The 21,444-nt window shown below is 38.9% G+C and overlaps 1 protein-coding gene and 1 long non-coding RNA gene across 2 annotated transcripts in view; one reads left to right on the top strand and one right to left on the bottom strand.

Annotated features, from left to right (window-relative positions):
* KANSL1L (KAT8 regulatory NSL complex subunit 1 like) overlaps nt 1-21,444 on the top strand; it is a 62,323-nt gene that overhangs the window by 23,556 nt on the left and 17,323 nt on the right. The window contains exons 4-7 of the mRNA XM_085065691.1: nt 2,261-2,458; nt 4,932-5,053; nt 9,382-9,583; nt 20,345-20,507. Coding sequence (XP_084921817.1) covers nt 2,261-2,458; nt 4,932-5,053; nt 9,382-9,583; nt 20,345-20,507 — 685 coding nt within the window. The remainder of the gene's footprint in view (nt 1-2,260; nt 2,459-4,931; nt 5,054-9,381; nt 9,584-20,344; nt 20,508-21,444) is intronic.
* On the bottom strand, nt 8,253-14,831 carry LOC146434280 (uncharacterized). The gene is made up of 2 exons (XR_014853330.1): nt 14,694-14,831; nt 8,253-13,411 (listed from the first exon to the last, which is right to left on the bottom strand). It is a non-coding gene; the product is annotated as an uncharacterized LOC146434280 (long non-coding RNA).

The following is a 21,444-nucleotide window of genomic DNA, read 5'->3' as shown; positions in this document are numbered from 1 at the left end:
TGTGATGTGTTTTGAGTGGAAAAAAACATGATTCATAGCCAGGAAACGACGATTTCAAGCAAAATGCCACTCCTTGAACACTGTAATGCAATAGGGAGATGAATAACTTGTGGGATGTTTCCTGGCCCTACTACATTGTGTCTTCTCCATCTCTACACACACAGAAGTAGCACCTCTGGATCCTTGAGAGTCCTTTCATGTAAAAAAATAATCTCTATCTGCAAAACAAAATTCCATTTAGGGAGGAAGGCAATCACTGTCAAAAACTACTGATTTTAACCCATTTAACTTGTAATACCTGTATAGTCATTATTAGCCTTCTAATTCTTTGCTCTTTGTCTTCTGTGCATATTTAATTTCTCCCTTTCTCTACAGTCTGTCAGTGTTCCTCTTTCTTTTCTGCTTTCCTCTTTCCATGCTTGGTAAACATGTTTCTGAAAGTTCAAAAAATAAAATCCTATTGGAAGCGTGTGTGTGTATGTCACTCTTTTCACCCCTTTTAATGTGTGTCTTCCCATTCCTCTGACCTCTGACCAAGAATTCGGGTTTTAGACTTTCTAGGTTCTCTGTGGTCGTGACCTATGATCCTTTCACTAAAAAGGCCTAGAGATTCTAAGTTCTGAAGGAGTCTAAAGCTTTTGAGGTAGCTTGCCTTCCTGTTGTGGCACACAAGCATTAGTCTTCTACTTGAACTTCTTGAATGTACTGCCTATAGTATGCTACTGGTCTGGATTTGTGTCCATCTGCTGTAAATGGAAAAGCACAAATGATGATCTATGTGGAAAATCTAGCATTGAGTTGATGGACATTTCGAATCTCTGTGCCCTTTTTAGGCATTAAACCAAGTTTTCAAGAACTTTTGTTTATTTTTAGAGAATATCTTTGTTCTCAGCTTTGAATTTGTAACTCAAACAAGGGAGTAAGTTAGGCACAATGAGAACAAGACAATTCTGCTTCTTCTCCTTGTCTCTTTGAAGTCTCTTTGAGACATGCTTTTATGTTTTAAGGTCAGTTGCTGCTGAGGCAGGAGTACAGGTCTCATTGAAACGACAGGATCTTTAGTTTTCCACAGCCACAACCTAGGTGAAGCCTGTCTCGCTTAAAGAAATAGCAGTAGGGCTTCCTGGTGTTCACATTCAGTCAGTCTTCCTTCTTCTTTGACTGAGTGGAATATTCTCATTAGAAAGACAAATATGAGGTAGTAGTAGAATGGTCCTATTGTTTTTAATCTGCTTGATATTGGACTAACAATTAGTACTTAAAAGCAAGTAAGTTCGTTCCCTTTCTCTTTAGAAAAAGCCTGGAGAGGTTTGATAGCCTTTCCTGGTATTAAATTTATTTGCTCAAGGTAATGACAAACCGAGGGACTATTTGAGGACCGGGCTTGACTGTCACAAGGTTATTTTTGCTTTTATTTTGTTTAAGATTTTAAGTTCTTAAACCAACTGATAGTTGTTAAACGAACCTAGGATTGTACTAGACACCTCTATTTTTTCTAATCTGTCATGTGGAAAACACAATAGGGGTATTATTTTCCTAGTTCAATTTATGTAACTGTTATTTCCCTACCACATAAAGTTATATTTCATATTAGGTGGTGTTCTGGATCGAACAGCACATCTGATACCACATTTGTGCAGATGGTGTTGAAAAGCAGTGAGAGTGCTAGAATATTTGGGAAATTCTAATTAAATAAATCTTCTAATTATGAAACTCTAAAAATGTTCACCTTAAAAAATCAGTTATTAAATTGTAAAAGGCTTTTGTTCAGAATTGTATAATTTCTGCTTCATGAAAATAATAGACTTGATGCTTTGCTTAGAACATGGATAGGCATAAGAGAAATAGAGCACTTTAAAATGTCTCCAGCAAAATTTATTGACTGCAAAGACTGAAACCAAGTTCAAATCAAAGGGTGGTCGTTTCTTACAGAGAAACCTCATCTTAAATCAGCAGGCAGATGGTCATAGAATACTCTAAGTATGAATTTCTGATTTGAATTTTTGCACAGATGTTTAAGCAGTGGTATAACACTGGAGTGATTGCTGTTACAAGGAGTAACTTAATTGATGCAGCTTTTTATTAATAAAAATGCCTAGTGCTTCCATATTTTAGCTGCTAAGTGTATTTAAAATCTAGCTTAAGTGCTCAAATGTTTTTGGAAGGATTTAAGAGGGATGTGCCAGGTTTGATTGCCCGTTAAAAATTATATTTGGGAGGGTTAATCTGTTGTCAACCATCTTCAATTGCTGTTGTCTAGGGGATGGTGGTCTTAGAAGAATTCCCATTTCCAAAAGACATTTTGAAGAAGCGAATACAATTGACAGACCAAGAAGCTTTATTAAACACCACAGGGAATTCGCAAGCTGCCATTGAGAGACAGGATTCTTTGCCGGAACATGACTTTGAAATGTCACCCAGCAGTCCTACTCTACTTTTACGAAACATAGAAAAACAGGTAAAGTAAAACAAAACTGAGTTGTCAGTTAAGCCAAGTGATTGACTTCAGAAATAGGGGAGGTTCCATGGTGATGACTTCCAAAAAGAGTGGTATTTTGCAGTCCTGGGAATGGGTGCTGATTAATTGAAATCTTAAATAACTACACTGTACACCAGGTTTACCAATTAACCTTGTATTTCTGGCGTGTCTGTGTTACTGCCTTGTTTCCCTCCAAGTGGACACATAACAACCTCTAAACCTGCACATGCTATATACTTGGGGTCAGTGTAGAGTTGCCACAGGTTGTTTCGGGAAATACTTAGTGTGAGACAAGAGTGCAGCTGATGGGGGATATATGTTGCACTTAAAATTTAAAAAAAAGCCCCAACAGAATACAATTGGTCATCTGCCTTTTCAGACATTGTAGGACTGTGGTGTGGGGCTGAGGAATTCCAGGGGTAAAAAAGGGGTAAAAGTAGTAGCATTAAGTACTAGTGCGTGTTCCTGAATCTCTGTGCAAATTTTTCTTATTTGATAGTCATACTTTCCTGTTCTTAAAATGCTTCCCCTGGTTGATAAATCTTAACCACCACAGGCAGGAGTAAGGAAGCAATAAAACAGGAAATTTATGTGCTCAGTGCTGGCAATTGCATAAGGTAACCCAAAGAGCGTTTTTAGAATGTGGTGAATGGCCCCCTCTTTAAGTGGTGGCCTTGAGAATTAAACGCACATTCCAGTAAGACTTTTGACAATTAAAGTGATAGTGGTCTGTTCCTAGTCCCCAAGTAGCCACAAACTTGGTCAAGGGGTCCAGGAACTTCAGTGAGCTGAAAATTACTTATAAGTAAAGGTGTTCTTCATCTAATATATCTCACAGATCACATTGGATCTCTCCCCTTTTACACCACTAAAAACTTTGGGGTTTGATTTGCTTTTTGATTACCAATTCTGTTCTTAACCCTGAAAGTCTAAGTTTCTTGTTCAGTGTCAGGAGCAGCAATGCTGAAGGCTGAAGTAAATCTGCAGATATTCCCACAGAATTCTTTGGTCTGGTGTTGAAGTATTTCTTTGTTAAAACAAGTAATTTTACTTGTGAACAAAAAAAAAAGGTCATATAGAATAAAAGTGACTAAGGCTTGCAATTTTTTATTAATACTGTTTTCAAGTCCTATAAGTTACATGTATGTTTTTCCTTGTGTTTTGGAAGTCTGCCATTGTTTTCATGTTTTTATATTCAGATGAGACTTTGCTCCTTACAGAGTGAATTCTGTTGATATTTTTAAATCAGTCTGCTAACTATTTTACTGGCATCTCATTTGCTTGGTCCGGTCCTTTTATAATTGACTTGCTGTTTCTGTGCTTTAATATCCTCACTGAATTTTTTATTCTGATGTGAAATTTTTCATGACCGCATCACTTAAACATTAAAAGAAAATATGTGAGTTGTTATAAAATTGAAGAAAAGAATTCTTACTCTTTCTGCATAAATGTAAAATGTAAATGTAAAATCAAAATGTAAAGAAAAGTTACTGGGTAACCTTTAACAATTCATGTTTTAAACATTCTTATTTCTGACTGAAAATCCAACCAAGTAATGCAAAAGGTTTTTTTTAAAAAAAAAAGAAGTATGCCATTTCAGATGCATTTAATTTCTGTTCAGTGTGCAGAACACCGTTTCCTCTAAGAAAGCTACATTTATTGTGAGAATAGCCTTTAAAGTCTGACATTTAAAACAAAAAATCATTGTGAAATGTTATTTGGAGTCAGTCCACAATTCATTGCTTTGCAAGGAGTAATTCTTAGTCTTAAGAAATTGGCTACATTTGTTTCATTGGTTTTGGGTCAGTTCTGAAAGTCACGTTTCTTTGCAAGAGGAGGGGGTGGTGGTGGCCTCTTGTTGCTATTTTTGAGCATACCAGAAGGTTTTACCCATTCTGTCTGTTGTTAAAATAGTCCTCATGTAGTTACGCTTCCTTTTATAAAAGCACCTTTGTCAAACTACAGTGAGCAATGCAGAGGATTCTTTCAAGAACAGAAATACTTTGAGTGAACAAAATGTACAATGAATAGGGAGTTGACCTTTTTTTTTTCCCCTGTTGAAATGCTTGTCAAATGGCCAGTTAGCAGCTCTTGGCTGCAGCTGTTGTAATATCAGCTATAAAGTGTTCTGGTGTCTTTTTCTCTTTTAAAGACCTTTGGTTACAATACTGAGATCATTACTGTGTTTGGGGTACTACTTCAAATGTATAAACAGTGTTCAGGGTTGTGTTGGTGGTGGGTTTTTAAAGTGTTTTATTTGGGTTTTGTTAGAGATGAACATTGTAACTATGAAAGAAAAACCACAACAACATGGTTATTCACAGGAAGAAACGAAATATGATTATTTCATGATGTGTGGGATTGGAATACTAAGTAGGAAACCAACAAAAACCCAGGACCTTTGAGCTGTTGAGTCTGCGTAAAAGTCTGACTACTTTTTTTTTTTTCCCAGAGTGCACAACTGAGTGAAATCATCAGCAGCCTAATTGCTCCACTCAATCTTTCTCCAGCTTCTTCATCTCTTTCATCCAAGGCCTGTAGGCACAGACAGCTGGTCAATGGCATCTCCTTCAGGTGGGTGACAGTGTGGTTGTGGTTTTTTTTTGAGGATAACTTTTGGTAAAGTTATCTATATGGAACTGATAATCATTACAGTAATAAATCAGGAAAAGCGAGCTGCTTTCTGCAGGCTTCCAGACAAGTCAAGTCTGGATTGTAAGGTCGAAAACAGTGGGGTTTTGTGTTGTTCCTAAAGATATCATGAAAATATAGTCACTGTAACTACCGTTAAGTACTGGGAAGATGAATCTGTGGAGTAGTGAAAGAATACAGAAACACACTTCTGATTGAGTGAATACATTTGGTTGTAACAAGTGCAGCTTTATTTCTGGAAAACTGACAACCTAGGTTAGCAGAATATGTAAGCAATCTCACCTGTGTCTCAGTAGAGGTCAGTGTCAGGTGGCAACTTGATTAATTTCAAGCTGATCAGTCTTCAATAAAAAGCCAAGTTTATCTTTGCTACTTATATTTTCAGGAATTTGGAGATACTGTTTTCCATTCAAGGTATTTTGTCCTGGATGGACAAGGTATTTTGTTCCAGGATGACTGTAGCTTGAAGCTAGTATTTTAAAACTGTTTTTCAGTGCTAGTCCCTACTACTTGGTAATACCATCTTTTGTTCAAAGATTTTAAGTACAATAGAGGCTGTGATAAGTATTAGTCTCAAAATAACATTAAGGTAACTGACTACAGTTAAAAAAGATCTAGGTATGTTGGATATTTCTGCTGAGATACTTGTAATGCTATTTTTGAGGATGGACAGGTTGCTGTTATTCACAGGTCTTAGTTAATACCAGGTGGATGAAGAAACTGTTCCCAACTAGAGCTGGAGTGTTTACGGCAGAGTGTGCAGCAGAGCATAATTCCCGGGCTCCCAACTCCAAGAAGAGCTGGCCATACCGTCTGTTTCAGCTTTGCTGCAGAGGCTGTAGCCTCCCACAAAGAGATTATAATGAGCAGCTTGGATGGGCAGCTTCTTTAGCTGCCGTCTGTTCCACGGTGATTCTGCCCTAAATTTTCTGATGAAGGGGTCCTGGAATGTAACATCCCGGCTCCTGATGTATCAATTGTTTATAGGTGATGTAGGGGAAAATGAGAATATTCCTCTGAGATGTGGAATAAAAATAGCCCTGAAATAGGAGTTGCAAATGGAGATGAGTATGTGGAAGAATAGAGTAATTTAGGCTGTGTCTTGGATCTGTGACTTTTTCATGAGACAGACGAGGAAGAACTCCTGCTTTTAAAAATGTTTTTAGGAGTGTATGAAGTTGGCTTCATGATGAGAGACTCTTAAGATGTAACTTCAAGCCAATTCTCTTCTTATTTATTAGGCGCTGTTCAAAGTTAGCCTTTCGGTTTCATGAGTAACATGTTGCTTGCTCATGGACTACTCTCTCTAAGGTTGATTGTTTTCTGCTCATGACCTATGAGAGCCCATAGAAGAATGTTAGGACTTGAAAGATTTTTTCAGTGCCGTAGCTCTAAATGGGAGTTTGGCAAGTTAGATCTTGGAAAGGAATCTGAGAGACTTTAGGGTTTTCTAGATGCTGTCTTAAATATGAGTTAAACTGTCAGTTTTAATTTTTTGCTGCTTTGAAATCTGCAAATAAATACTGCTCATTAAAGATGCATGAAATAGAGTGGTTATCATGAGAATCCTGCAGGGAAATTCACTGCCTCCTACTTCCGGGGTTTTTTTGAGCATGTTTCAGGTTTTTGGTAGTATTTTGTCGTTGTAGTAGCTGTGTGTTCAATTAACTGTATTAATTTAATAGTTCACTATTAACTTACTTGCTGCAGTTAGTTTAATTCTTGGCTGCTTCTCCCCGTGTATTTTCTAAAGCTCACTCTAACTATTCAGTATTTCAGAAAGCAGAAATCCAGATCAAATGGAAAGTAAGGGGATTTTTTTTTGTTTTTTAGAGGGGGAAAAAACTGATAGAGGTTTTCTCTTAAGTAAATGCTTGAAATTAGTTGAAGGCTGTTGATGTGAGAAACACAATAGTCCATGTTCCAAGTAGGTCTAAGCATCTCTAATGAGATGCTTTGGGGTTGGTAGTTTTGGGATTGCAGTACAGTTGGTCATGTGAGCTGTTTGCAGTGGAAGTAGAGGTACAGTTGTATGCATGTACAGTTCCTGGTTGACTGAATATGGGTAACCTTGAATTGCCATTTGTCAAGGTCTCAATACATCAGTGCCTTCCTTTTTCTGTGTGGCATTTCCTTGCTCAGTTGAATCTGAATATTGGCACATGCCAATATTAGCCCAAAGCATTGCATGAAGGTAGATGTTCATAGAAGCAGTTCCCTAAGCTAGTGATACGCACTTTCTTAGGAGAGGAGAGGAAGGAAAAATGGATTACTTCCGGACAAATAAAGCCTGTCAGACGGCTTACTGTGCAGGCATACATCTGGAAGTAAAGTCAAGAGCAAGAAAGGCCAACCTATGAGCTTTGAAAGGAGCATTCTAGCAAATTCACTACTTTCACACTTGGCCGTGGTTCATGTTGCTCTTCTGTAGAATCACACTTTGAAGACCACTCAGACTGACATCAGACTAAACGGCTAACTCAAAGCTTGACTGGGAAGCCTTTTACACAAGTGGCAGGAAAACCACACTGCCATGTACTGAAGCTCCAGGCCACAAAGCTGAAATCTGTCTTCATCTGAAACTGAAGTGGTGCATTGCTGCAAGGCACAGGGGGGCAAATAGAGCAGTTGTCATAGACTGCAGAGAAATTACCAAGGGCCTGGACAGACCACCAGAACCAAGGCAGGAATCAGAAAAGTTGAGGAGCCAGGCTGAGGAGCTTTTTGTTCTAATTTATCTGTCCAAGTTGTCTCTCATGTAAGAGAGAGGTATGTGGAAATCCAGAAGTTGAGCTTGGGGCCATCTGACTCAGAAAATGATTTTGAGAATTCAGAGAGAGTATTTTGAGAAACATTTTCCATGGACTATAAACCTTGTATTTCTTTCTCAAGCCTTAAAAATGCAGTGTTAACATTAAGAATGTCATGCCTCAGTATTTCAGGCTTTTTCTTGGCACTTACTGATACTTTCCTTTAAATACTTTGTACCCTCCCTCTGTTAATTAGCGTGTTGTTTTCATGTGTCTGTGTTGCTTATTGGATTGTACTGATGTGTCAGAAAGACAGCTCAAATTCAAGTCTGTAAAGCCTCGTTACCACTCCAGCACAGCATGGGATGGTGTTTAATCACACTTCCATAACAAGCCTTTTTATTTAATAAAAATGTACAGTTAGAAGAATACCACCTGTCAAAAAAGATTTATAAGTAGCCTTGTAATAAATTGGTTTTCATGTTTCATTGTGTCACAACTTTACTAATAAAACTGTGACTTGTCGTAAGACAAAATAATAATTTGTGCAGATAGATGACCTGTTATGAACCAAGGCCAAAATACCTTGTATAGTTTCCCTGCTTAGGCAGTTCAGAGTTGTGATCAAGGTCTTCAGTATTGTAAAAATAAATGCACACGAGTATTTTTGCAGCAAGCCTTCAACTTTGCAAGCAGATGTTGCTACAGCAACAAAATAAAATCAGAAATACCTATAAGAGGGTAGTTCATTGTTCCTATTGAGTCATTCCTACCCAAATAGGAGGAGAGCGTTTTGAATTCTTACCTTGGGGTGTTGCCTGTTCTGGTGACCAGACAGGCTGCAGGTTGGTGATAATGGTGTGAGGTTGTTCTACACGTTTGAGCAGGGGTTTCTGCTGCTCTTGGCTGCGACTTTGTGCTTGATTTTGACTCTCTACACTTGAAGTGTGTAGAGATCCTAATTTTGATGCAAATGTTTCACGGTGAGTTGCAGCCCCTTTTCTGAATGATCACTGGCTTTTAAGGCTTCACTTAGGTTTCAGTTCTTGAGCTAAACCAGAAAATCTTGAAAGTATTAGGGCAGAACTCTAGGTCTCCTTTACATTATCATGACTGCTGTCTTGAATGGAATGTCAGTTTGAAGGCAAATACTAATTGTAACTTAAAACTCGTAAGTTTTAAAAATGTTGGAAAGAGAGTTCTTGGATTTGAATAAAACAATACCTGATGTATACTTGAGACCTCATTTTGACATTTGTTTCCATAAGCAGAAAGGTGAACAAAAACTTTGAACTCCCTTTCCTGACCAGACACAGAATAAATCAGCAAGCAAAGCACATACACAGTTTCCTGAAACAGTGTGCTAAAACATCTTGGTGTTTATAAAGTTCTCGTAGAATTAGATAGCTTATGCTAATCAGTGTGTGAAATCTTGGCCTGTGCATGTGGAGCATATTTAATGTTTTGTATTTCCTCCCCTTGTTAATCATGAAAATGCAGAGCTTCAGACAACAGAGAGGTATCCTCTTCAAGCAGCTGGTTGCTTGATCATCAGCACATCAAGAAAAGAAGAAGAGACAGGACAAGACTCAGATCTGTCTCCATGAATAATGTGACCACATCTGCCCGAACAAGGCCACTTCATAGTTTCCAGAAGAGGAAACTCTACAGAATGCACGGTGCCTGTCAATGGAATCAGCAGGTAGGCCCTTGCCTCTCTCTTCAAGAGAGAAAACCAAAGAGTCTAGCTGCTCGAGTCAGCATGTGTCTTGTCTGGTGTACCAGAATAATAGTGCATGCTGTGCTGGTTATTTGTTGCATTCGGGGACCATAGAGTGTGTGTGGCAGCAGTACTGGATGTGTCTGCAGGAGCTCAGAGTTAATGAGTTGAACATAAAAATTAAAGATAGCTCAGAGTCCTGCTAATCAAATCAGTTTGTTGTATGGCTGGCTTTAAAGCCCTTGTACAGTCTAAGAGACAACTTGAGAGTTCTTTGGGAGGCCTGACTGCTGAGGAGACAGGCTACAGTGCAAATCATCTGCCTGCATCAGAATATTTGTTTTAGCTACAGGAAAGTTTGCACAGCTGGTGGCACATTATTTCCTAGGAAATTGAATTGCAATATCTTAATCTTGTTTCCATTTTTGCTGTTTCTGAATAGTTAAATTGCCTTTTTCATGACACTTTAGAATGCTTTAAAACTCTTAGAATTTTCTTCATTACAGAGAAATCAATATTTTAAAATGGAAAAAACGACATTGTCTGTTGTGCAGGGCAAGGCTATCTGCTTGAAGCTGATATTAATAGCATATTGCTGGTGAGAATATATAATGAGTTTAGCTGTGGTGCTTAAAGCAACAGTCTGATTTGGGAGCAAAGACAGTATGAACTCATTCTTTGGAGCAGTGCTAATCCCAAGAGGTTTTAATTTCTTTATTTTACTTTGCTTTTTTAAAAGTATGTAATATTGAGGGAAATCTCCATGTCTCCATTTCTCTGCTGTCTAGGATTTACTAAGTATGCCAGTCGTCTGGGGAGCAGTTTCCCATGCAAGGGTGTTCTGTGCTGATTCAGCATTCTCTACAAAATGGCAGGAGTGTCCTAGTTTTAGCAAGATACTTTATTGAAAAACTGTCCAGTTTCTTATTAGTTTGAGTTCCCAGCTTCCTGGCAATGGGGCTTAAAGACTTGGCAGCCTGTCTGGAAGGTTTGGAGCAGGGGGGATGGGGATGGCAAGTGAGTTTGGGAGCTCTACCTTCTCTTAGATACTTAGGCTTTTCATCTTCCTTGCATTGACCAAGGAGACTGTTGTGGACTTAATGCTTCCCATTCAATCCTGTCGCAGATGTTGGAAGTCTCATGCTGTGGCTGATGCTTCCAAGTGCTTCTTGCAGCTGTGGAGAGGGCTCCTTAGCAAGAAACTCCAGGACTTTCCCTTCCTTCTCCCTAAACATCAAGGGTTTTCACTCCAGATGCAGTTTCTAAATAACAGGCCTTTCTGGAACCCTCTGTCTTGCAGGCTCAAGTATTTGGTATTTCTGCAACCACTGCCTATGTCTCTGTGTTTGGAGAAGTGAGCCAGAGTTAGTGAAGTTCAGAGAATATTAGATCAGGCTTGTGATCTGAAACTTCATTTCTGTAGCCTGACAGCAGGAGTTCAAGGTAGAGTTTACACTTTTACCTTCAACCAGCCACAGAGCTGAGCTGCTCTGCATGCTTGATAGTTTACCTTGACTGGTAAACTGCAAAGATAGATTTGTAATTAACCTTTGGCTGTAGACTGCAAGCAGTAAGTGCATTTTTTAGGTTATTAGTTAAGGTTTCAAGTATTTGAGCTGGTGCAACTGTTTGTCTGCTCCTTGCTCTTGACATCCCTGGTGCTGGGTTACCTTATACTAATGCAGCTTCAGTATCTGTACTAAAAGTGCAGAGATGTCCCGAAGACAGGGGGGTAGAACACCCTTTTTGGGAATGGTGTTTATAGTTACTGCAGCTCTCAGCACAAAACCCTGTGTTTAGACTCTGCTTTTGAATGTCCTTTCTGTGGGAAAGTTAACTGAGAGGTAATGGGGAGAACTACATCATGGGCTAAAGACAGATTCTACAGAATTCTGTCCCTTGAGCTTAAGAGGTGATGGCAGCAATCGAGTTGTCAGCTTCAGTCTTCCTGCAAGTGCAAAACTCAATTAAAGTTTTGAAAATTAAGGTAAAGCAGGGAACAAAACTTCTCACACAATGTTGGTTAAAAACAGAGGATCAAGCATTCTGCTTGGGGAAGTAAGTGATAAAATTAGACTGGTCATTTCCAGCACATTCTGACAATCAAACCTAAATGGGTGTCAGGGCCTTAAATTGTCATCAGCAGTGTATCATTTCATTCAACAGACCTTACTCTAACAGGCCCTGTCACTTTCTTAGTCCTGCACTTGCTACACTTGGTTACCCAGCTGTTGATGAGATTGCTTAGCCTGTAACGAAAGACCACTGGCTATCAGCCCAGGCTGGCTGCTGGATTAGGCAGATGTCTAAGAGTAAGGATACAAAATGGGGAATGGTTTCTGGGATTGATACCTAGTTTTCTCTGAAAAGGCATTTATATTCCCAAGAGTAATCCAGCAAATTTTCTCTGGTCTTTCACAGAAAAAAAGGAATAACTTCTTAGCACATGGAAAATCATTGGATTTTTAATGTAATGTTAGTGTGCCCTCTTTAGCAAGTGCTTCTCCCATATTTCATCAAGTTTGACATAGTTATATAACTCACAGTACCACAACCTGTGAAGACCCCCATTTCTTTAACGTCACTGGCCTGAAAACAAGCTGGAAGACATGTAGCAGATGTGGAGGTAAGAGAGACCAGCTTGCTAAAGTCAGAGCAGAAAACTGAATCTTCTGAATGTTGCGGCTCCTGCACCAGCTTCCTCATAGTGCCTGGTTTGAATAGCCAGCAAGCAATGCTGAGAGACAATGCTGCTCTGCAGAGTAATTTGAGATGGATGGTAACTAAAGAATTCTGACCAGAGAACCACAGTAAAATGCAGACTTCCATGTGTGGGACATTAAGAAATGCTGGGATAGCTTTGAGGAATTTGCAGTTGGATTTTCATGGCTATGACTGGTTGTACTCTTTGTGCATCTGAATGGCATTCAGAGTGTCTTCTCTCACATCTCTTCAGATTCATTTGGGAAACTTATTCTCCCCCTTCATCCCCTAACATCCATGTAAGGAAAAGTAAAGTATGAAACTGTGAACTGCTATGCCATCTGTCAGTTCATGAGGTCACCTGGAAGACAGCCACATTTTTTCTCTTATCTGCTGTCATGCCACATACATTAACAATGAGTATGTATGACCTAGTAGCCTGCTGGTGCCTGTAGAGAGATGCCCTATATTGTCCTCTACTTTGTTTTTTCTTTTCTGAAGAGGACTACACCTTCCCCTGCCGTGCTAGTTCAATGATGCTTACACAGAGTAGTATCCAAAAGAAAATACAGAAGTCTGTGAAACTCTAGAAGACCTTCCAGACTGACAAGATAGACTGCAGATAAATAAAACAGGATGAAGGGTGTTTGGTTTATCTGTCACCATCCAATATCCTCCGGAACTTGAAACATGCTTCGGGGCTAAATCTGCTTGTCCCCTAATTCAGAATAAGTACCACTGATCATCCCCAACTCATCATTTGGCAGTGGAATCTGTTTTGTATCTTTCTTCTTTATCTAAATAGCTTGGTAAGAGCTTACGTAATTTCTTGATTGTGAGTCATGCACAGCATGATTGCAGTCTATGCTTCACTCTAGAGGACATGATTGTAGTGGTGCATTTCTTCAGCATGATGTTTGAAAGAATGATAAAACTTGCATGCAGGACAGCACAAAGGAGTAAGCTGCAGGTATCTTCTAGCAGGAGGAGACAATGTTTGCAGGTGGGATTTGGAAGTAGGAGAGTGCTTTGTTCAAAATGTTGGATCTGCCCCTCATTTGTGTTGTTACAGCTGTCAAGTCAAAACCTCTGGGTCATTGTCTCCTCCTATAAAATGTGTGTAATACAGTTTTAACACTAAGAAAGAAGGCCAAAAGTATCTAAACATTAAAACGAGAAAGTCTGTAGCAGATCAGTGCCAGGACTGTAAGACACAAACAGCTGTTGAATCATTTCCCAGTGGTTGTTTTATTTGTAACTGCTTTACCCCCACCACCCCAGATTCACCAGTCTAATGCCTGGTGCTTTTGCAAATCCTTTTCCTATAGTGAGGAAAATTGCAGCTCTGTCTCCTGCTGTTTTTTGTTTGCACTTGAAGGAACTAAATTATCTGTGAGATATTAAAAGTTCTAAAATCAGACAAGTGTTTTACTTGTCAGAAACTCTCAGAGAGGTCTTTGCTTAGCTGACATATCCTGATGTTTTCTTTTTTGCTGTTTTATCTGTGTGACTTGCTGCAGGACTTTTTTAATAGCAAAGAATTTATTTTCCCAGTATATTTTGTTAGTTTCTCGTTTAACATCCTAACAAATGATACTAGTTCTGCTTTTTTCAAGTCATGTAATTGAGGCAATGTAGAGTTTAATCTATAGAAACTTTATATAGCTCTAAATAAAGGTGAGAGACAATCAAGCAGTGAGATTGGAGTAATGTCAATTTTGCTCGTCTGTTTCTTTGCAAAAAATTGTAGAGCATAGTGGGGCATAGAGCATTTAATCTGAAAATCCTCATTGTATTTGTATCCCCATCTGCTGGAGAAGGAGCTGGTGCTGGGGATTGAGGCATGTGGAGAAAACAGAATTCAAATCTGCAAAGGTGCCAGCACCCTGAAAGTTGGGAACTAAGGTGCTAAAGCTTACACTTTTGAATACCACCAGCAAACAGTTGGTATAAAGTTGCCAACTCTTGCAGTTGCATATTGCCACATTTTTTTCTTTGCAGTCTCAACTGGGATTTAAGTAAGAGCAGAACAATATCTGCTTTTATTTAGTGGCTTGAAAAAAAAAGTGAGTGCTTGTCCAAAAGGCTCTGAAACAGACAGGAGAAAAGTATTTAAATTCTAGGGTATGAGTTTCTTATTTTGATCTAAATCTCATGCTGGTTCTGTGATTTTTTTTTGTTCAGAAGCATTCCCAGTGCACGCTTACAGCCAGTGGTACTTTTTGTTGATGCCACTTGATAAACACATGTGGGTCTTTCCCCAAGTGTTAATTTTCAGTTTTCTGGAGTGTGCATACATATATATATGTATGTGTATGTATATATGCACACACACTTATAATTTGTATTATATCCAGCATGCAGAGCCTTTATTTTACTTGCTACATACCTGCTATTTGCTAGGGATCTGTAGATGGGAGAAAAGAAGCTGCACTGAGTGGAGTCTACTGGTTGTCATCCTCTTCCTTGGTATCCATATATATACTGGCTCTACCACTTTCTTCAGCATAATTTCCTGGCATTGCTGACTTCTGAAAAGCAATGAATATGGGGAAGGTTGTTTTGTTGCCCAATCTCCTGCAAACTGGTTCAATGCAAGTGGTGTGGTACCTCTGTGGATATGTCAGTTTTGTGGTCTGGGGAGGAGAATCCCTTGGTTCCCAAGTTTGTAAGTGAAAATAATAGTTTATGAAATTACTACTTTAACCTGGAAATTAAAAAAGAAGGCTTTCTATGAGTTAAAAATCAATGAAACCCGAGTGGGAAAAGAAGTACTGCACATTCAGGTATTCTGAATGTGTGACAAGACTGACAAGACTTTTGTCTAGGAAGGAGAGAGGGAAGGGAAGGGAAGGGAAGGGAAGGGAAGGGAAGGGAAGGGAAGGGAAGGGAAGGGAAGGGAAGGGAAGGGAAGGGAAGGGAAGGGAAGGGAAGGGAAGGGAAGAAGGAAGGAAGGAAGGGACACCTCTAGCTTTGCAATTCTATGATACTGCCAGTAGAACTAGATCCATCCTCTCTGAGGCTTGTGGCAAGCCAGTAGGCCTGTGAATTCTTTTTTTTTTTTGGAATGAGAAACCTTCATGCATTTCCACAGTCTTGCACCTTTAGCTTAGTGACATTTCTGTAGTGTTTTACTGATCACTTCTATTCTTAATTTCTATATGGCATCTTTGAGAAAATATCCCTGTGGATTAACGTATCTTTCTTTCTTTTGTTTTAACTGATCAAAGAATGAGCACTAACCATGATTTTTCAATTGATTTTCTAGTTGAACAAAAGGTCTTTGTTTCAGAATGTAGAAGACAGCATGCACGTCTACAGAGCAGGTGAAAGTCCTGTTGGCTTATTGCAGGATTAAACAAACTAAGCTCCATGTATACTTAGGAGAGGTGGGTGATCTCTGAGAACAGTAGAAGCTGTCAGTGCTTGTAGGACACTGACCACAAAATCTGAATTTGAGACAAGTTGGATGCTGAGTAAGTTTTCATTAATGTTTCATGAAACTCCGCATTCTCTTCCTGGAAAAAATTGGTCTCTGCCATAGAATCTGCCACTTTATTGACAGATTCTGAAGGGCCAGAAGCAGATGAATTTTTTTACATCCTGGGGCAGCTTGCTTCCCTGAAATGGCATGCACAGGAAACATCTGTCCATTTGACTACTATAAAAATTTCATCTGGAAGGGAGGGTCTGGTGTTTGTCAGCACCATCTGTTGTGCACCTTCCCATGTAGAGATGTCTTAGATGCTTTGCCCACCCTCTCTCCCACTAACTGTTAATAAGAGAGATGGTCCTGGGGACTTTCAGATTAACCTTTCACTGTCCATGTACATTGCCCAAAAGCACTCTGCACTTAAGACCTGCAGATTTACCTTGTGAAATACGAGGTTTCATGGAACTGTATGTTCTGCCAGAGGGACATAGCTCTGCTCAGAGCAGGTTGTTGAGTCCAGAAAAGGAAGGAGAAGTGGGTTGGCCTTCAGGCAGATGCTAAAGCGCTTAGGCAAGCTTTAGTTACCATGCTGCTCTATTAGTTTGAACTCTGCACAGCACAGGATTAAAAGTTGGTGTGTTTGGTGTTCAACCACCCGCACAGACATTCTCTTGAATCCTGTAATTAAATCTCTGGCATTTAGTTGGCTACCCATTTACTGAAGAACACTTTAATATTAGAGGGAGACAGCTCTTCTTTGATATTGCTGTAAACTTCTGAGGGTGTCTTTGTAGAGAGAATGAATGCATTTTCCTTGCCTTTTCGGGCTTAATAAGAGTAATCAGGAGCAGATGCGACAGGTATTCAGCAGAGTGTATTTGAGTTAATTTAATTAACTTACCGGATTCATACACCGTGGAATAATTGAACTGTGTCTCTCTGCACTGTTACACTTAGGCATGTTTGCAAAAATGGTAGGAATTTTAGTGATCAGTAGCCAAAACCGTGAAATGACAATTCACTTCACAATTTCTTAACTGAGAGCACAAAACATTTTTCAGTTATGTCATGCTTCATAGACTCACACTATTTCTCTGCAGAAGGATGGGGTGGCCAGTAGAGTTCAGCCTTCTGACCCGTCAAGAACAGAGGCATGAGCCAGTTGTGCTTTGTCTAATGCATCAGTCTGTCATAAGCAAGTGCAAAAATTGTTTTAAATATTAAAATGAATTGCTCTCTATGTTTTCTGTAACCCAGTAAAACAGTACTAAGGGGGAAAAATCCAAGTTCAAAATTCATAATACTGTAGAAAATTAGATTCCATTGGTTGACGCAGTTCTTTTTCGTAAGTTTCATATGTTTAAACCAGAGCTGCTATTTTAATTGAATATTTAGAGCTTGCACACTCCTGCCTTCCTCTTACAGTGTGTTTTCTCTAATACAATGAATTTTATGTAACATTACTCTTTATATCTGCTTGAGCTCATGAAGCATGAGGTTTTGTATTTCAGTAATGAAGAAAAATGTTTCAGGAGATGTACAAGGTGTAGTATAGCAAGGGGAAAAGGGAAAATTGATAAGATTTCTGTAATCTATTGCTTCATGAAGGGTTGACATTGTGGTCAGGTTTGCTGTAGGGTCCTGTCTCCTGAAAGCTGTGTGCCATGATGTTCCTGTGTCATTGCCATGGCTGAATGGATATATTTGTGGGCTTGGTTACAGTTGGGTTTTGGTGGATTTTTTTGTTGCTGTTAAATTTCAATAATTAACTGCTCTAAAAGGCAGTTGGTTTTTAGACTGTGTTCTATTTGGAATTGGAAGCAGGAGAAGTTCGGTTTTCCAATAAATAATTCTTCTATTTTATTTAAATGTAAGTTGAAGCACTTTCTTTGAGGAAAATGCTCTAATTCCAGTGCTGAGGGCTTCTGAAATTTTTTTCATCAAGAGTTGATTAAGTCAACATTCCTGACGAACATCATGATTTCACTAATTCAGCATTTTCCAGTGGAAAACTACTCCATTAGAAATTTAAGCCAGATCTGGTAGCTAGGAACACAGACACTGCCAAATTTCTTAGGTTTTTTTTCCCTAGTAGCTTCACAGGCATTTAAATAAAATTGCTCTTGCTTCTATGAAGTGTGTATTTTCTTTTGGAGTACAAACTCTCTTAATGAAAGATTTCATTACTTAGGTGTTGTTGCCAGAGTATTCAAGGCACAAATTCAGGCATAAGGTTTTGTAATTCCCACCACAGGCAAGCTGAAGAAGAGAATTTTCCATTTACTGATATTGGCAAATGGATTTTAATATAGTTTCAAAATGGATTGTGACTATGAAGTTGTTTGACCATGTATGCATGTTTTTGAGCAGGCTCATCTTTAAGCTATAATCTAGATGTGTTTGGGGCTAAAGTGAATTAAAGCAAGAAAAAGTGAGTCAGGACTAAAGGTCTGGCTATCAGAATGTCTTGGTTGTAACTATATACTGTCTCAGTAATTTTACTGATTAGTGTTTGGGAATTTCTTTTTGAAGAATGGGTGAGAGATTTATTTACTCTAATGTGGATTCACTTCTGTAAAAAAGACAAGCAGAAGTGGTACCATTGCAGCTTAAACAGTAGAGATTTAGTAAGTTACTTCATTTCTAAAACCAAAATATCAAGAGGAAATATGCTTTTGTGCATTTTTGAAAAGCAAGCCTTTAGTGCACTGAGGTAGAGCAACTACCTAAAAGCTCTTTAAGCCTGAGTGTAGTGATCCATATAATGGGAAACTTTAAGTTTGCTTTACCATTTATCCCTTTAGTATTTCCAAACACAGGAGCCAGTTTGGCAAACACTTTATGGATGCTTAAAGTTTAACAGATGAAGAGTCCTATATGTCTGTCACAGGAAAATAACGGAACATTGATTTGAAGGAGCCTTGGGCTAGAAAAGAATTCTTTCCAAGTTAAGTTGAAAATACTTGTGCATACACCTGTGTACAGAGATTAGGGTGGATTTAGGACTTTGAAGGTTTTCCTAGGGGAAAAAGAAAGTTAAATAAAAGAACCTCCCCCCCACCATCACTCTGTTCTCTGCTCCAGCATCCTAACATGCTTACTTGATTTTAGCAGTTTCTGAGATACAGTACCAGCATAGGGAACTCATCAATTGAGAAGAAGGGAAGAGAGAAAGGTGAACTTCCTAATGGAATATTTTCTGAAATAATGTGGTTTGTGACTATTGATGTCATGTGACAGAAGCAGTGCTTTCAGTAAGTGGCGGGGATTTTATATGGTCGATACAATCACTTCATCGCTAACACATGAATGGTACTACTGAAGTGCAGCCTGGAGTATTTCAGGCCAGAGAAACCAGCTGGAGTTTTCTTAGATTCAAAAAGCAGAAGTACTGAAAATACAAGTAATGAGTCTCACCTTTGATGCTACATGTTTCCATAAAAAGTCATAAGAAAATGTCTTATTCATTCTTACAGTTCTTTTTACACTGGAACTGTTTCCCAGGGGATGATAAATGTGATTGTTGGCACAGTGGTAGGCTGGAAGCCTAGCCATGAAGCACTCCAGTGTTCCTTTCTCTCCCTTCCCATTTGCAGGATCTGCAGTATTTGGCAAAATATCAGAAACCTATAGAAGCCTTTAAAAATGTCAGTATCTTTGGGGTTACTACCACCAGTATCCAGTAAGAAAGTAGCTTATGCAACATTGTTTGTCTGCAGTAGTTTTTGTAGCATATTCTGAAGCACAGACTACTGTTTGCTGCTGTTTTACAGCATCACATTTAATTACATCTGTCTTTCAGAGCTCAGTAAATGGCCTGCACTCTACTGCTTATTCTTGCCCATCTTCACCCTGTGTTTTGCCTCTGTCCTGCTACCTCACATCTACTAGTTCTGTGCCATCCATTATTTTACCTTGCATACTTTAACAGGCCTTGCAGCTAACCAGCTACATTAATCTTTCTTTGCACCTCTCTTTGTAGCAACTCCTGTTACTACCCATAATCAATTTTTAATTCATCCCTCTCCATCTTTATTGCTGTGTATCTTCTTTCTGTTGCTTATCTGATGTTTAAATTACAACAAGGTAAAGACTTTGCCTTTTTGCTTTGTGTAAGTATACAGTGTGCTCAAAATGTTCAGTATATTTTTTTGCATTAAAATGTGTGAGCTCAATGTGTCTAGAGATACTGATACTAAAAAACTTACTGAGGAGATAAATGAAGGAGACCCCTCTATTTAGTCTGGTGTTAGGGTTTTTTGTACATTCATATCATGCCTGTTGGGCCGGAATTAAGTTTTAAGGGGTGTGTGTTTGTCATAGGATAGATCAAAATAATGATTGGAAACAGTTGCATTTTATCTGAAAGCTTTGACAGCTGTTTCCTAGTCCTAATTGAAAGGGGGGTTGTATTCTTTGTATTGTGCACTGTGGTCCGTAATAAGTGAAGGTATGTCGTATTTAGACTATCTGAAGATTGTTGGAATATTCTTCCTATTCACATATTAAAGCAGAGTTGTTGGTTTTATGGATTTTTTCCTCTCTGATCTAATTTGTAGGACATGAGTAAAGGAAAAGTTCACCTTTGTTTCTCTGTATTCTTGCAGACTCTGCCTTCTAGAGATGCCTCCTTTCCATATAAAACTCAGTTGCCATGTGTGGTGCCAACCTCCACTTCAAGCAGCAGTGAGTACAGCACAGAATCTAAAATCCTAGATTATGTGCAAGAGCTGGACTCTTCCTTCCATCCAGTCTTATCATTCCCTTCAGGTAGGTAATGCCATGACTCTTAACAGGGTGGTTGTGTTTGTGACAACTGTAGAAGTTATGGACTAACCTGTCTTTTCAATGATTTTTAGGACTTAGTTCTCTTAACAGAAAACTTCACACAGTCAAAATACATGAGTTTAGACTAAATGAAAATCTTGACTTTATTATGATTTTGAAAAACCCACCTTCTAGGTTTCCCATACCAGCAATCTGCTTACAACCTTGAAAGACTGGTCAGGAAAAAAGTGTCTTTGGGTATTTCACGGTGTGTCTAATTGAATAATAATCCTTTAGAGATTATGCTTTTGCCAATACACTGCCATACCATGGCTATATTGTTTTCATAAACAACTTTCTGCTCAGGCCCTTTGGACTAGGTTTTAAAAGGTGGTTTTTTTGTGTTCTAATTGTTTTTGTGATAGTCAGCCTTTTTGGTTATCTTTGAAGTTTTATGGTTTCTTGTCATTCAATTCTTTAGTCTTTTTGGACAATAATGCAGATGATGTTGTCTGTGAGTCAGCCCTGAAGTTAGTGCAGGTGCAACTTGACAGCACTTGGGACGTCAAAATAGCAGAAAAAATGCTGTTATCAGCAGAAGGGATTGAATTTTTGTGGGATTATTTTGTTTTAGGAAAAACCTATTTCCAGGTAGTTACTGACCAGTACAGGTCAGTTCTAGGAGCTCCTTTGCTCCTTTGCCCCTCTTATTTAGAAAGTAATTCTGAACAGGAGGCTGGGACTTCCATGGAACTGTTTGAATCTTTAATCAAACCCACTGTCTATCCAGAATGACAGTGTTAGACACTACAGCCTCTTACTGGGACGTCAGAAAATAACTTAAGGCTTGGGTTTGGACAGCTTGTCAGTGATCTATAGAGAACACCCAAGTGTGGACATGGAATCCAGAGAAAGCCTCAGCTCTGGCAGTTTGCATCCT

Source organism: Lichenostomus cassidix, chromosome 7 (assembly GCF_008360975.1).
Source record: "Lichenostomus cassidix isolate B80296 chromosome 7, HeHo_3.0, whole genome shotgun sequence".
In the NCBI taxonomy this organism is placed as follows: Eukaryota; Metazoa; Chordata; class Aves; order Passeriformes; family Meliphagidae; genus Lichenostomus; species Lichenostomus cassidix.
The sequence above is the reverse complement of the archived record's forward strand: the minus strand, read 5'-3'. Positions and strand labels throughout refer to the sequence as shown.